This window comes from Nothoprocta perdicaria, unplaced genomic scaffold, assembly GCF_003342845.1.
Source record: "Nothoprocta perdicaria isolate Ctin4 unplaced genomic scaffold, notPer1 scaffold_59, whole genome shotgun sequence".
Lineage (NCBI taxonomy): Eukaryota > Metazoa > Chordata > Aves > Tinamiformes > Tinamidae > Nothoprocta > Nothoprocta perdicaria.
The window spans coordinates 678,165-694,094 of NW_020455854.1; the positions used below are offsets into that span (position 1 = coordinate 678,165).

General features: G+C 47.8%; 2 protein-coding genes across 4 annotated transcripts in view; both read right to left on the reverse strand.

The window, feature by feature from the left end:
• The window catches only part of TRAP1 (TNF receptor associated protein 1), a 22,960-nt gene extending 21,619 nt beyond the window's left edge, over window positions 1-1,341 (reverse strand). Inside the window, exon 1 of the mRNA XM_026048961.1 lies at window positions 1,248-1,341. Within this exon, the coding sequence (XP_025904746.1) occupies window positions 1,248-1,341 (94 nt within the window). The remainder of the gene's footprint in view (window positions 1-1,247) is intronic.
• Window positions 1,342-3,122: 1,781 nt separating this feature from the next.
• CREBBP (CREB binding protein) overlaps window positions 3,123-15,930 on the reverse strand; it is a 71,868-nt gene continuing 59,060 nt past the window's right edge. For all 3 annotated transcript variants that reach the window (XM_026049001.1, XM_026049000.1, XM_026048999.1), the window contains 7 exons: window positions 15,563-15,709; window positions 14,971-15,084; window positions 14,393-14,558; window positions 13,137-13,304; window positions 9,910-10,071; window positions 9,367-9,648; window positions 3,123-6,819 (listed from right to left, as the gene is read on the reverse strand). In XM_026049001.1, coding sequence (XP_025904786.1) covers window positions 4,645-6,819; window positions 9,367-9,648; window positions 9,910-10,071; window positions 13,137-13,304; window positions 14,393-14,558; window positions 14,971-15,084; window positions 15,563-15,709 — 3,214 coding nt within the window. In that variant the 3' untranslated portion in view covers window positions 3,123-4,644. The remainder of the gene's footprint in view (window positions 6,820-9,366; window positions 9,649-9,909; window positions 10,072-13,136; window positions 13,305-14,392; window positions 14,559-14,970; window positions 15,085-15,562; window positions 15,710-15,930) is intronic.

The window sequence follows — 15,930 nt, forward strand, 5'->3', positions numbered from 1 at the left end:
GCCCTGCCGCCGAGCGGGGCTCGGCCTGCCGGGGAAGGGCCGAAATGGCCGCCGCAGGGAGCGCCGCGCCCGGCCCGGCCCGGCCCGGCCCGCCAGCACCGGCCCGGCGGCCTGCAGGAAAGGGGAGATCCCGCGGTGCTTCCAGGAGCCCCGTGCCCAGGCTCCCGCGTGCTCCTCGCCCTGGCTCCCGCGCTCAGAGCCTGCCACTCTCCTGCAGCATCACAGCCAGATGAGGCCTCAGCACATCCCAACCTCCCTAGCCTCCCCATGGACATTTTCCCTCCATGGGATGCAGGAGGAAACGCTCTTCCAGGGCAAATCCAGAAAAAAMCCTGCTGTTCCCCCAGCAGCAGCTTGCAGCTCCCCTGCTAACCTCGTGCTGCCCTCAGCCACGCTGAGACTTCACTGCCATTCCAGGGCTCTCCTCTGGCCTGCAACACAGGTGTTAATTGTTTCTTCTCCCCCCAAATTAATTGCTTAATACCCAGGTTCCCCCTTGCCCTGAAATTTCTGCTCTCCCAGGGCTGCTTTGAACCCACAGAGTTGACCCTCAGCAAGGGCTGAGGTGCTGGAGAGGCTGTGCGGCGCGGGGCTGWGRGGAGAGGCCGGGCGCTGCGGGAGCAGCGTTGGGACCGTGCGTGCGAGCAGGGCCTGGCTGGGGCAGCGCCGCAGCTAGGGATGGGATGGGATGGGATGGGATGGGATGGGATGGGATGGGATGGGATGGGATGGGATGGGATGGGAGCAGCTCCCATTTCACAGGGCTGTAACCACCTGCGGATGGGGGAGACGGCGTCGAGGGCGCTGTGGGGAGCGCCCATCAGACACCTTGGTCATCGCTGCAGCAGCGGCACCCGAGCGCGCTCCCCTGGCTGCCCTTCTCTTTGGGACTCTGCCCMTTCACACCTTGCTGCTTTGGCTGACGTCTAAGGAACACTTTGGCGGCGAGTTCTGTGCTCGGCTGGATGTTAGGGCAGCAAACCCAGCACAAGCCCTTGCAGATGCTGCCTTGGCCTCCTAAGCTCCAAGGATAAACTGATCGTGGGCTGTGGCCAGGAACAAGATTACGTTTGAACCTGTTYAAACACTTTCTACTACTACTGTCATTGTGGTGTGCTGTCCCTTCCCCTGTTGTCCCTGTTGCCTCGAGGGGGCCCTACCTCCATTCCCCATTTAACTTCCCCTCTGGAGAGAGGGACACAGGGAAGGGCAGGCGGCCGTGCCCAGGAGCGTGCGGCTTTCCCCACCTAACACCTCTGTGCGAAGGTGGCTGCATCTCCAGAGCCCTGGGATGGCCACCAGGCATAACCTGCTCTGGAAGGAGCCCCGCAGCAGCGGCATGTCCGCAGCCGTGAGCGGACTGAACGCGCTGGAGAGCTACAAAACGCTCCCCGCTCTGGCTGTGCACTGACACCAAGCCCTAAGAACGAGCAYGTTGCTGCGGGCACGTACCCGCTTCAGGCTTTGAATATAGGAACCTGCAGGGCTACTGGCCCCAGTCGGCATCTCCTGCAGGAAGGCAGGAACTGCTCAGACCCGCAGTTGCCGTCAGACCCTAACCCTTTATCCTGAAGCACCCGGGGGGAAGGAGGAGCAGGGAGCAGATGCAGCAGCTGCAACCAGCATTAACTGCAGCAAATGCACCTGGAGGCTGCTGCTGCACCAGCCGTTAACAGGTCGGCAGAGGCAACAGCAGAAGCAGAGCACAACAGAGACCTGAGAACAGGGAAAAGCAGAGCAGCACATTGCTGCAGCTCGGCAACTGCAATTAAACACCATCCTTCCCTGCAAAATTCATCAATTTGTGGGTAACAGGGACCAAAGGTCTTCACCACCACCACCATCTCCAGCAATACAGATCCCGCACTGATCTCCAGCACATTCTTACTGCAAATTCAATACTGCACATTTTGAACTTTTCAGGATGCTGTTGCTCACCACCACTGCAATTTCAACTAAATAGTTCCAGGCAAAAAAATCTGAAAAATGAGAAACTAGTCCAACCTCTCCACATGCTGAATTTCCTAACAGTTTAAGGAAGACAGGACCAAAACTTCGGCTGGGACCGTAGGGGCTGTGTTCCCAGCTCCGGCTCTGTTCATCTCCACATTTTCTCTCCCAGTTAAACATCTTCTCTTACCTAAGACGTGGGTTGAGCCAATGGCCTCTCCCTTGCTCTGCGCTCCCGCYGCCTCTCAGAACCAAGGGCAGCGACCCAGGGCCTCCCACGGGGCCGCTCGTCCCCTCCTTCCCGGGGGTGCAAGGTGGGCACGGTGCAAGGCGGGCGCTGCACACCGCGCTCGCCCAAGGCACGCTCAGGAACGGCACCAAAGTTTAAAAAATAGACATGATTTACATGCATTAGCAAGACTGAGTGCACTTATCTTAATCTTGGCGTCAGGCTTTGCTCATCCTACCAGGCACCAGCCAATTGGAACCATCCTTCAATCCAAGCAGTTTTACCAGCTTTTATTAGAAACACCAGCACATTTCAAGTTTCCTCTTTTTGATCACAAATATAGTATTTTTCCTCTTTTAAGTACACAGCATGAGACACAGCATCAGGGCTTTCCATCTTTTTTTTTTTTTTTTTTTTTTAAACAGCAATTTCTTTTGGCCAAGCTTTGGGTTAGTGTTCACTGCCCTCGCCCCAGCCCCCCAATTTTGACATGTTGAATTGCTGAAGACAATTGCGTGGGCAGATGAGTCCAATGGTGGTGGCAACGGTACAACAGCTAAGATTGGCAAGAAGAGTCGAAGCAGAGACCTCGGGCAGCTAACGAGCCTGACGTTAAGGCCGGGGCCCGGGGCCGAGACGGCTCCTTTCCGCTGCCCCCAGCGCTGCCCGCTGCGACCAGGGCGGGAGGAGGCTCGGCCTTAGTGCCCGGGGCCGCGCGGGGACCAGGGCTTCCCGTGGGAGCACGGCCAAAGCCCGGCCCAGCTGCAGGGAAGGGAGGAGCCTCCAGGCTTGGAGAGGTGGAATTTGAGGCTAGTCCAGGTTTTTAAACTCAGGCCTACATGGGGGGAAAGGGTCCTTGGATTTTAACTCCAAGCGAGTAATTCCTTGGGAGGAGAAGGGACAGGTAGCCCAGGACCATGAGGGCATGGGGACAGGATATTAAAGGGAACATGTACATGATTTGTTATTTTTTATTCCACAGAAAACCCTCAAATCTAGACTCAGAGTTAACAGCAGAAAAATAGTGTTAAAGTCAATAGGTTCATATTTTACTGGAGACTAAATAAATTAGCCTAAAATTAACTCAGTACTTTCTATGTTTCCTTTCATTGGTGATCCTTCTCTAAATTAATGCAGTTTTTAAAAGCAACGGCTATTAATAATTTATTCCAGTTAACCCTTATGGATGAACACCTGTAAGTATTAAATCTATGGGAACCATCGCCCCTCTCCTCTCCCTCCCCGAAAAGGAAACAATCACTAAAGGGTGCTGTAAAAACAGACATGCTACCTACAATACTCCATGGCTCGTGCCACTGCTAGCGAGGCCTCGGGCTGCTCTGCGTCACGGGTGAATATCCATAGCCATGTCTTACAAAGAACATGATCCAAAAATATATAAATAAATAAAAACCTTAAACATTCTTACATGGATTTTTAAAGAACAGAATACATGTTAAAAACTTCAGTAATTTATATCAATTTTAAGCAATACTTTATATACAATGGAAAAAAGACATGCATAGTCCAAATACAATGTTGAAAACAGCATTTTCATAACAAAAAACCCAAACACTAAGTGTTAATACCATGTACATGAATTCAAGAAGGACCACCCTTTTGTCTGTTGCACACAGTTTATTTAACAATATGATATTATAAGTAAGAAATGAGKTTTTTTTTTACCATTCTATACAGTGATTGAATCTTCTTGGATTTTCTTATTTATAGTAATTATAGCGCTTGCATGATTTACACTAGAATTGCTTTTCCTCATTTCAAGTTTCACATAGAAGAAAGAAAGAAAAGAATGCTTCTTCTCTATTCAAATCAGCACGGTCTAAGAGTGATCATCCCTATTTTCATCTAAAACCAGTTTTATCAGAGAAACAAAGCAACAATTTCTACATCTGCAAGACAAGGATTTTGGCGTTGGCCAATATGTGTTTTTGTGTGCAAGAGTCAATTCCTATCTTCCCAGGGGTAATACTTCAAACGCCTGCAGAGTTCACTATAGAAAAAAAAAAAAAAAAAGATCTTCCCGCAACGTGTCAAAGTTATCGGGATACATTATAATGTTGCATTATTTCAGGAAACAGTTTCTGAATATTATTTCTTCTTTTAAACGCAAATGTTTAAAGTCTTGAAAATACAAATAAAAAATATGAATATAATGAACTTGTTTTCCCCATTAAAAAAAAGGTATGAGTCAACAGCAACAAAAAAAATAAAAACCAAAAAAACCCACGAAAGAGACCAGATATTTTAACCGCCTGGCTTTAACAAAAAAATATATTCTTTGTATTGTTTTCTTTTCTTTAAACAGCAATTCATTCTTCCACGGGTAGGAAGCAGCAGTTCCATCCAGGATTCAAAACAACCCAGATGTCTGAATTTTCAGTACAAAATGTCCAAGAACACGAAAGGAAAAAAAARRAAAAAAAAAAAGTGATGCTCCCATAATGCTACAAACCCTCCACAAATTTTTCTAATGTGTCTCCGGTGGTGTCCCCGACCAGCGACAATTCGTTAGACAACGCACTCCTGTTCGGGGTGTTTAGTTGTGGAAGCATTGCACTCTGTTCTGGGTTGCCCAGGTGTCCCTGATCCATGGAGCTGGCCATAGTGACCGCGAGTCCCGGGTGGGGGGAACCAGTCTGGGGAGAGACGTGATGAGGTGACGGCTGGGGCTGTATCCTCGGGGACGGGCTGGAATGTGGCGGCTGGGACTGGGGACGGGGAGACTGCACGGGTGCTGGCGAGCGCACCTGGTTGCTGAGGGAGGTGGCGATCGGCTGGCCAGGGAGATGAGACGCCTGCGCTTGTCCTGAGAGCATGTGCTGCTGCGGGCTCATGGGGTTGGGCTGCCCCGGCGAGCCCATCTGCTGCTTCATCTGCTGCTGCTGCAGGATCCGCTGCTGCAGCGCTTGCTGGATGTTGGGGGTGCCGTCCGCCCCCATGCTGGCCTGGCCCATCTGGTTCAGCTGTCCCATCTGAGCCATCTGTCCCATGGACCCCCCCTGTATCGACAGATGCTGCTGCATCCGCTGCTGTTGCATGGCTTGAGGGTACCCTCCTGGTCCTTGAGGCTGCTGGAACTGGTTATGTGCTGCCATCCCTCCTGCCATGCCAGCCCCTCCTTGCTGCTGCTGCTGCTGTTGCTGCTGCTGCTGCTGCAGTAGTTGCCGCCTCAGTATTTCGCGATACTGCGGACTCATGTTTGCCATGCTGGGGTTGTGGCCAGGGTTCATGATGTTTATCGCTTGTCCCTGGGGGTTCATACCCCCTATCCCTTGCTGCTGGGGGGGAACACTGGGTCTCTGCACTCCCGCTTGCATTGCATTCATGTTCTGCAGTCCTGGCTGGGCGTGCATGCCCGGCTGTTGCATGCCAGCCTGCTGCTGCTGCATGCCAGGCTGGGGCTGTATGCCTGCTTGCGCCTGCATCCCAGGCTGGTTAGCCACATATTTGGCTGTTCTTTGCTTTATAAAAGCTGCCATAAGCTGAGGGTTGGATTTAAGGATATTAAGAACCTGCTGCTGCTGCTGCGGAGAACTCGGTGATTTCAAGGTCCTCAGTAAGTCCTGAAGTGCGTTTGGGGGGATGCTCCGTGGCGGCTGTTGCACGCCCGGCATCCTCGGCCCTGCCACCGCTTGCGGCGTTGCCATGGGCATGACTGGTCTGGCCATTCCCGGCTGCATGGGCTGCTGCTGCGGCATCGGAGGCGACTGCCACTGTCCAGGCTGCATGTTGGACATCACTGGACCGCTGACAGGGTTTGACCGCGGTACATTCATGCTGACTTGCTGCATCTGGTTCACCGAACCCACAGCGGGGTTGACGAGCCCCGGGCGCCCCGGGGGCAGACCGTTGTTCATGTTGTTGACCCTGTAGAGCTGCTGCTGCTGCTGGGCAGCTTCTCTCTCAATCTGCCGCGCGGCCTCCACCGCGGCCGGCGGTGGCTGGGCCGGCGGCGGCGGCGCCGACACCGGGTTCGCGGGTTTTCCTGTCGAAACAGTAGTAGGGGGCTGAGTTCTTGCCACGCTGGGGAAGCCGGCTGGTGACATACTCACAGGGGAAGGCTGGGGCTGGGGAGGAGGCTGCGGGGTCTGCGGTGTGCTTGGCTGCTGCGTAGGGGTTCCAGGCGTGGCTGAGGTAGGAGAAGGCAGACTTTGCTGAGGCACGTTGCGGGTGTTCATGGTCGCCATCCTTCTGCGCATGAGCTGCGCCTGCTGCAGGCGATGCTGGATCTGCTGCTGGCGAAGCTTGTGTTTGATATTGAGGCAGAATGGCACGGGGCATTTGTTCTCTTGGCAGTGTTTGGCATGGTAGCAGCACAGAGCTATGAGCTGCTTGCACACTGGACAGCCACCGTTGGTCTTGCGCTTGCAGCCCTTGGTGTGCTGGACAACCCGTTTCATCTTCTGGCATGATGGCAGGGAGCAGTTTGCGTTGCGGCACTGGCAGGCRTGGACAAGGGACTGAATGCAGCGCTGGATGCTCAGCCGACGCGACTCCTGCGGGCTCTTTGACTGTTGCTCTCCTTGGCTGTTGCTCTCATCGTCCAGACCCAGGCCCCACTTAACCATCTTGTGGTCATGGCTCTTAGTGTTGTAGCAGTTAATGCAGAGGTCGTAGTCCTGAAAGCAAAGACAGTCGAGAGCTCACAGGTCTGTAGCATCAARTCTATCGATAAACAAAAGATCTCAAGAGACGGGGGTGCTGAGCGTGCAACAAGGTAGAAGCAGCCTTTGGGTTTCAGCAGCTGCAAACACGCAGCACAACGAAAGCAAGACAACAGCCAAGTGTTAGCAAGAGCTGCCAGTTCCAGTTCACACCCAGCCTCCTGATGCGGAGCAGYGCAGCGCAGGCTGCGCAGCCGCCGCGGCAGTGGGACGGGGACCGGGGGAAGGCAGCGCTGCGCAGGGGAGGGCAGCAAGGCGAGTGGACGACGTGGCTGCTCCCGACCACTGCGGTACCGGCGCAGTTAGGGCGGCCACTGAGCCCTCCTTTTATTAAGTTAAATTATCCCACAGGGTTTGGGGTTCTTTTTTTTTTCTTTTTAAGGATGGGAACTATCTATTTCTCTCTCAGTTAAGGTACCTACACAAAGAGGATCAACAACCTCTGGAGACTTAAGTTTAACTCTAGAAAGAACAAATTTGTTAATGAAGTAGAGAAGACGAACTTATTCCCTGACGTTATCTATACAAGAGCACTGGTGCAAGTGGCAAGAGTTCCAGGCACAGGCATCTTGATGCTCAAATGCTCCTCCTGATTCACAGAGGCTGCACCTCCTCAAGACAGCATTTCCACASACCCTTTGGTACTTCTTCTACCAAGGCTATTTTTGCCCTGGATCTGCTTACTGTGTGATGAGACAGTCCCCAAATCACTGTGTGGTGTGAGGACAAGTGACAAAAAATTGGGACCTGCAACCACCCCCTTCCACAGCGCAGAAGCGGGGCTGACTCAAGCCAATACAACACCGGGAGCAGAACAAAGGCTCTCTGGGTCTCAGAACTTGCACACACAGGAATTATCCATGAAGCTTTCAAGAAAGCTCCATTTGGTGCAGAGCAGTAACTTGCTTTTTCCTTCAGCCTCACAGCAAGCAAAGCTCCAAAGCGCTGCTGTAAAGACGGCCAAGGCCGGGGCTGATCCAGTTCTCAGACATGTCAGCATTACAATGAACCCTGTCCCAAGACTAAACCTGAGCCCTTCCACTCTGACAGTGCACACTGTCCTCAAAACCTGCYGGGAGCTTCAAACATGGCAGTAGCTGAGAATTTTCTTAAAACCTAACCTCAAAAGTTAGGCTCCAGAAGAGCTTACTGAAGAGCACCCTTAGCTGGGAGTTCTTTAGAAAGCCAAGCACGTGTCACTAAAGGCTGGGGTGTAAGTGACCCTAAGGGCTGCGGGACAGAGGGGAAACCTCCGTGAAAGCTCTTCCAAGCCCTGTTTGGCTCTAACTCTGCTAACTGTTTCATACTAGTGAGCTCAACTTAGCTCAGAGACTGTAACAAATCTAGCCTATATGCTTATAAATTCCAGTTTTGCTCTTCACTTGGCAATTCTTAGTGTAATTACTGATTACTAATTGCTACTTTTTTTTTTCTCTCCTCCTCTAAAATGACCCTTAAATAGAGTTCAAGTTTTAGGCTAAGAAAGACACTTATCAGACAACTCGCTCAGCTCAAATGCCCATATTTTCACTGCCTTGTGCTTTCTTGCTAGAAATAAATCATTCCTTTACACAGAAATACTCAGAAGGAACCGGAGGCCATACTTCCTTCTGCTGCTTAAGTCTCCTAGCGTGCAGATCTGTTTCTTCAAGTCTTGCCTCAAAAAGCSCCACTCGGAGCTTTCCTCAGTGGAATCAAAGCTCTTCCCACCACAGACCTGCACTGCTCTCCATTGTGGACACCAGGCTGCACTCAACCACTTTCCTGGTTCAGCTACAGCCAGAGGTCACTCCAAGCCCATCAGGGGCTACAGCCCTTCAAGCCCACCTGTCCAAGTGCGTGTCCAAGAGCTCTCTACCATAGTCCAAAGTGATCCAATGCTGTTAAGGGAGCAGACATTAAAGCCCTGGGCCAGGTCAGGAGGCAATGACGTGGTCTGAAGGGCAGCAGCCTCTAGCACTGGGCAGAAGAGGCAGGTAGAAGAGCAGTGGTAGCTTTGCTGGGGCCAGGASACGTGTGTGGCCACCCACACTACAACACAAAGTGCCACCTACAAGGTGCAGTGGAAGCTGCCCTGCACAAAGCTAAGTTCTCTCATAGACACACATTTAATCCTAGTGCCCAGGAATCCATGCTACTTCCTACAGTTAYTCTGTGGCACAGTCACGCCCTACAATCCAGTCCCGAAACTCTCTGATACGAAGCTAGAAGCTTTGTCTGTGCAGGGAGGCTGCCTGACGCCGCTAGAGTGGAACAAATGACGCAGCAGGAGCCATCCCAGAGTACAGCAGCTTTCCAGGGATATTAACCAAAAGCACTTGCTCTAGAAATGGTGCTCCAYAGCAACAGACCCTATAATTCCCATTCCTTAGTAACTTTTATATCAGAAAGGGTGTCATTTGGAGAGCTTCAGGCAATACCCAGGCAAGCAAGCTTGGTTCGGAGGGCAAGAGCACGGCTATTGCGAAGGAAAACACCTATATATGTGTACATGCAACGTACCTCACAGACAGTGCAATGCCACCTTGTTTCCACGTGGTGCTTGCACTCATTGCACGTATAGACAAAGCGGTCCTGCCCCTGCGTGTGCAGCTCCACGAGCATGCACAGCGTGGACCACTTGGATCGGCGCAGCGAGGAGAACTCCCAGTGCTTGTCTCTGGCTAAGGTGAGAAAGGCATCCCGCCCATCCATCAGGTCACAGCTCAGCAACGGGTCGGGGTCCACGATGGGAGGGAGGGTGTTTATTACGGGTCCGGCGTGTAAATGAATGACAAAAAAGACCTGCAGATGAAAGAGCAAAGAATCAGCAAGGTCAGACAATCTTGCAGCAAAAATGCCAGTTCCGTTGCAGAAATGGTGCGCCACAAATGTTACCCAGTTAATGCAGTTCATGGTAATCTCTGTCCATGAGATGTTACGCAACAGAAAAAAAAAATCTAGAGCAATCACAAGCTTTACTTCTAATTTTTCAGCTCTGACTATCATCACGCCTCATTTTACATGCAGAAAGTCTTCCCTTTATGCAGCATATTCTGACAGTACCTCTTTATGCTTCTCCATAGTAGCATAGAGCTTCTGAGACAGATCATTGGACACGTTTGGCATGCTGGGTTTCTTCTTGTTAGCTCTGCTGATGCTGCTCTTATTCTTGTTGGTTTTCTTGTTGTTCTTCTTCTTGGCATTTTTGCTGTCGCCCTGGCTTCCCTGCAATAAATGCATAGGAAAAATGCTCGGTTTTATGGAGCTCTCTCCCCTTCACTCTAACAAAGTGAAGAGCTTTGGCTGTCACAGGACTTTTTTCCAATGCTTGCAAGTCTGCCACGTTGTGTTAAAAATATATATCTAAATATATATATACAAATACATAAATATTCCCATCTTTCAGGRAAAATCAAAAGCCAAACTGGGAGGCAAACAATTTCAAATGCTGTTTAAAAGTGATCTACACTATGCACATATATTAAGTGATTTGTGTCTTATTTTTTCCCTTCTGAAACACCGTACTTCAGTGTCTGCTGCTTGCTTTACAAAATTTTATTGATATCTGATGAGAAAGAGTTAAAATTAAAACAGACTTTTAGCAGTGTTTTAAACTAASCAAACACATTAGTTCCCATTCTGCTGACTGACCACTGCATGTGTGACACATACACGGTGTGCTTTTGTTTTCTCCCCGCTTCTCATAAGCAACATAGATGACAGCAACCATATACTGAAGACTAAATGTAAATAGAGCTTAAAATTTGCTCCAAGTCCATCAATTAGGATTTGCATGTCTGACTTTAGAGAAGACATTACAGTAACAAAAAGAAAAAAAAGGAGGCATGTCTTTCAGGTCAGATGATGCTATGTAGAATAATGCTACTTATCCATGGGGGGGAAAAAAAAAAAAACCCCAAGTTTCAAACTTCAAAAGCCCTTGAAAACGTTAAAAACAAAACTCCTCCGTCMCCAAAGCAGGGATATGTCCACCCGATACAGATGTCCTCGCTGACTGCTAAAATGCTGATTTTCACAATGTAAAAATAAGGCACTGAAATGCTCCCAATTTGTATCAGAAAGTTTCACAAGCACCAGGCATGGACAAAACCAGGTTTTACCGGTAGCCCTATTTATTCCGACACAAATCCAAAATATTCCACCTAAGGAGAGCAACCCCCCAAGCAGACCAGATGCCTGGCTGCCATCACCCCACTGCACCAATTCGGTTTAGAATTAAATTCTCTTTCCTGACTTGGCTGTTTCAGCAACTAGTTTTATCGATGTTTTGACCGTACCTGCTTAGAAATAAAATTATGTGACTTTATGGGAAGCCAAACAGAGCTCCAAAGTCATTTAAATGCGTTCAGAACGGAGTTAACAAACTGACAGAATTGAGTTTGACACAGTCAAACAAATGACTTTCTCTCCCAAATTTCCTATTGTGCTGATGGAATTTTGACATGGTCTCCTTTGTCTTTGCATGCCGAGTATCAACAGAGATTAAAATTTAAATGTCAACCAAGAAAGAATAGAATTATCCTGTCAAGTTTCTGCTCCATCTTTAACTGGTTTATATGTGGTCACCACACAGAGTTATTTTAAAACATCCTAAGAAGCTGCAAAATTGATTTTGGAATTGTTTCAATTCTTGGCTGCTTATTGGATTCAGCCAGCTCTGCCAGCRATGCTAAGAGCAGGGTTCCTACACATCTTGTCCCTTCTCAACTTCTCAAAAACATTTCAATATTACCCAACACTTCTTTACAGCTTCTTCTAACCAGTCATTGCAGCACATCCAATTCTCCACCTTTCCAGGAGAAAGTTCAGTGTTTTTGGCAGCTGACAGCAAGGATCAAGATGKACTAATTTCATCTGAATTCATGAACAGGTCAGTAAAATTTGCCCTTAAGGGAAAGGTGCTTGTTGCTGTTTTGCAAGCTTCCTTGGGAAGGCTGCAGATGCAGCAGGGAAAAATGTGCTCTATGGAGATGGGCTGCAGGCAGCTGCCATCCCCTCTGCTCCCTCATAGGGCTTTTCCCTTTCTCCTCTCTAATTTCGCTCTGTTGCTGTGGTTCCTTCCAGGGACATCATCTCAGAGGTGACAACCACACTGGGATTCCTCATCATTTTGTCAGGATGCCTGCAGCCTTGGGCACCACCCGTCAGCAACATCTGGCTTTTAAAAAGGTCTCTGCAATTTGCAAACTTTAGCRCTGAGAACTTCAGGAAAAAGACATGGACATTCACAGTTGTGGCTGCATCATCTCCCTCTGCACACCCAACTGGCACGAATGTAACAGCTGATTTGGGCTTCTGAAGAACACGCTTGCCCCCACCTTGCACTTTACATTGGCACAGTCTCTGGAAGGGCACGCTCCGATTCAATGCAAACAATACAGCTTAACTTCTAAGTTTTGCYTTCCTTTTATTTTCATATTGTTATATCAGTTGAAATATTTCAAAATCAAAACTATAACCAGAGGTGAAAAAGGTGAGAGCTAYTAACGTTATGGTTAAGAAAACCAGCAATAAACTACAACAGCTTTAGAGAAGCTGCTGAGGGGGGATAAGACCCTTCCTGACATAATGAAAGGGATGCAGGAAGCTCTATATTCACTGTATGCAAACTGCCAGGACATCGAAGCTGAACGCAGCTCCTCCCCAGGTGAAGCTTTTGGTTCCACCTCATTCTGCCAGACTTTCCTTCTAAATTAATTCCCAAAATATCCTCCTGCAAATCATAAATAAAAGGGACAGTATAAAAGCTGTAAAACCATTTTTTCTGATAGTCCCACTGACAAGATGCGTAAATCTAAACAACTAATGAAACTCTGGCCAGGAGCCYGAGAAAGAAATTTATTCTATTTATAGGCCAAAGGGAGTGCTTGGGAAGGGATACCACCATCAGGAGCAACAATTCACACTGATGGAAAGTTTGCAACTGATCCAAGTGCCTTTGCCAAGTGATGCCAAAATTTCATCCAGCTTTGAAAAGCACAGCACCTCTTCAAGCACAACTACAGAAGGTGCTTTGCAAAGGTGGGAACCAGAAGCTCGGCCAAAGGACTTCAAGCAAATGCAGTGGTCATGATGCAATCCAAGAGCAGCTTAGCACATTTCTGAGAACAGAGATGCTGAAATGACAGCTGGYTTCCTGTTTTGTAAACAACCCCCCAAAACAAAGCACAAAAAGAGCCCCATCTCCCAAAAACAAGCCATCTGGACACTTGTTATCTGAGAAGAAAATCAAAAGTGCTGTTAAAGGAAAGTAAGTCAGTTTAACTCACCTCTGTTGTTTCACTAGCCGCAGTACTTTCTTCCTTTTTCCTTTCCTCCTCTTCCTGTTCCAACTCTTTAATGCTCTCTTCCAGCACATTGGGCCAGAAATCACCCTCAAAGTAAGGCAGCTCCTTGGCACTTGTCAGCCTGTCCTCAGTTGCTTGCTTGAAGATGTCCTGTTAAGTGCATCACACAAGGCCAARAATAAATGAAAAGCACTCGGAGGAGAACCAGACACATGCAACACCAAGATGCAGGCCTGTCCTCGGCAGCCGTGGCTCACAGCTCACATCCCACCCCCAGCGGGGCTTTTTTCTGGGCACAGCTAAATGTACTGGACACACTGAAATGCAACTGCTGAAGCTCCCTTGAACCTCCATCAGGCAACTGGTTCATGCTCCTGACTTAATGGGAGAGATGGAAAAAGCCATGGAAAAGGAACAAATCTTCCCCCCACACCAGGGCTGGGCACTGCATGTGTGCCAAGCCCTGGAAATCCAGGGAGCACCAGCTGCTTGCACAGGCCAGCTACCACAGGCAGGGGCACCAACCCTGCAGGGGCTGCAGCACCGTATGCGGCCTCTGGCCTTCYCTGCCTGCTGGATAAAGCTCTGTGGGCTGCCTGTCCGGAAAAGCTGGGAATCACGGAGCAAATACCAACCTCTGAATRGGAACAGATGTTTTATGCAGCTGTTTTGGGTGCCTTTTAAAGCACCTTCAATCCAGCTACAGGTTTCACAGGTACAAGGTTAGCCAGGTCTTCTCTCTAGGTTCCTTTTAAGACTTTCTTATTAGGACAGAAATAAGACTTTCTAGTTGCATCCTCTCTTTGCTACTCTACATCAGGTGACAAGGCTGGATACGGTCTGTTCCGATTCCACACTCCTGGTAGCTGTCACTTACAATCAAAACATTCTTTTTTCTCCTCAGCACTCTCACTACCATTAAGAAATTCTTGCAAATTTTAATACRTAAGGAGTGGCAAATGCTACCTTTTCCATTTTAAGCTTACCTCCTTGGAAAAATGTGTGATATTCTCATTTTTTATATATATACACACACACACACACTTTTATATCTAAGTTGAGAATTGGGCTACAATTAAGTAATCTACTTGGCTCTTCTCTTTCTTTTCTCCCTTAAGGACCCCAGCAGGAATGTGTTCCCACTTTGGGAACTCCACCATGTGGAGTGAGACAGTATTAGCTATCTTCAAATAAAAAGTCATGGAAAAAATCAGTTCATCAAGTGAACAGTAGCAAACCTTGTAGTCATGAATGATTCTCTCAGCAAATGCCTTGTCCAGCATCTTCTTATACCATTCCTGCAAGCGTTTGGGTTTGGGTATCTTCTGATCAGGTGGGTGGCAATGAAAAATATAGTCATCTCCTTCACTTGGGGGACAGGCCCAGATATGTCCTGTCACATACCTGCAAGGTTACAAACAAGCAAAAATAGAATCTCAACTCCAATTTTGTCTACTATCTTTAAAACTACCTCATCAAAAAACTATCTTCACTGACATGTCAATTCACACCTCTGGACTTCTTTTTTTTTTTTTTAATTTCTTTTTCCTTTTTACAACACATGTTGAGGCAATAACCTCCCTTTATCCAACAGATGGGAAAGAGTCCAGGATCTCATTATGAAGCTTAAGTTTAGACTGGATTGCTGAAAATCCTAATGGTAAAATCCACTCTCCCCACCAAAGAGACACGTGTCCTACACAGCTCAAAGATGGGGCAAAAAGATGAGACCATCTTAGGTGAAAAGCTACTTGACATATTGCACAAGCAAAATTTTAAGAAAAAAAAGTTCTTTCTTTACAAAGATTTCACTCACCCAAGTTTCTTCACATATTCCAAATATCCAATGAGGATTTCATGATAAACTGCAGTTCGGAGACAACGTGGGCGGAAGAAATGAATACTATCTAGATATGATATGTACACACGCCTGTGGCAATGAGAGAAGAATGATAGAAAAATCATTCTTTCTTGTCTGCTGAGAACTGACTTTCATAGTTCAGACACATACATTCATACTGAACACAGAAAAATTAATGATTGCAGATTATTTTAATAAATATTCAACCATCTTAACATAGTATAGAGCTTTTAAGAGCAAAAGATAGAGCTGCTTTTTAGACAGCAAGAATATACTTTAAGAGGCCAAGTTAAGCACAGAGTGCAGAAAAAGATTTTCAGAAATTGTAACATTTTTGTTGTGAAATTTGCTTTTCCCCAAAGTCATCTGCAGTCTTTCAATAATATTTATTGGTGCCACAGAATTGAAATGTATCTCTCATTTTTCTGTTTTTGACAGTGAACATCAAGTTTACTATATATGTTCACTATAGTGAATATAGCTATAGCAGTGAATACAGTAAGATTTTCTCTCCGTGTGAGCTACCAGTACAGAAAATAAAGAGTACCTTGTATTTGGAGGGGGGCAGTCTGAGCCATACTCCTGTACATGCATGCCAAAGAAGCACACGTCTACTCCATCTATCTCCTCAAATGCAAACAGAGCTTTGGTACGGTAGGGAAAAGACTCTGACATCTCACCCGAATCCACAAACCTGAAGGAAAAGGTCGTGGGGAGGAACAGACAAAGAAACAAACACACAAAGGGTTTTTTCCTGGTCTTTTGGTTATGCTCTTTATGGGTTAAATACAAACTACTTTCAAGAATAAACCTTTCAAACATTTCATTTTTCATGAAGTAATCAGAAAATGACTTGAAGAGTGGAAGTATTTATTAAAAAACACAACATAATGAAGGAACAGTAAGGAACAGAAT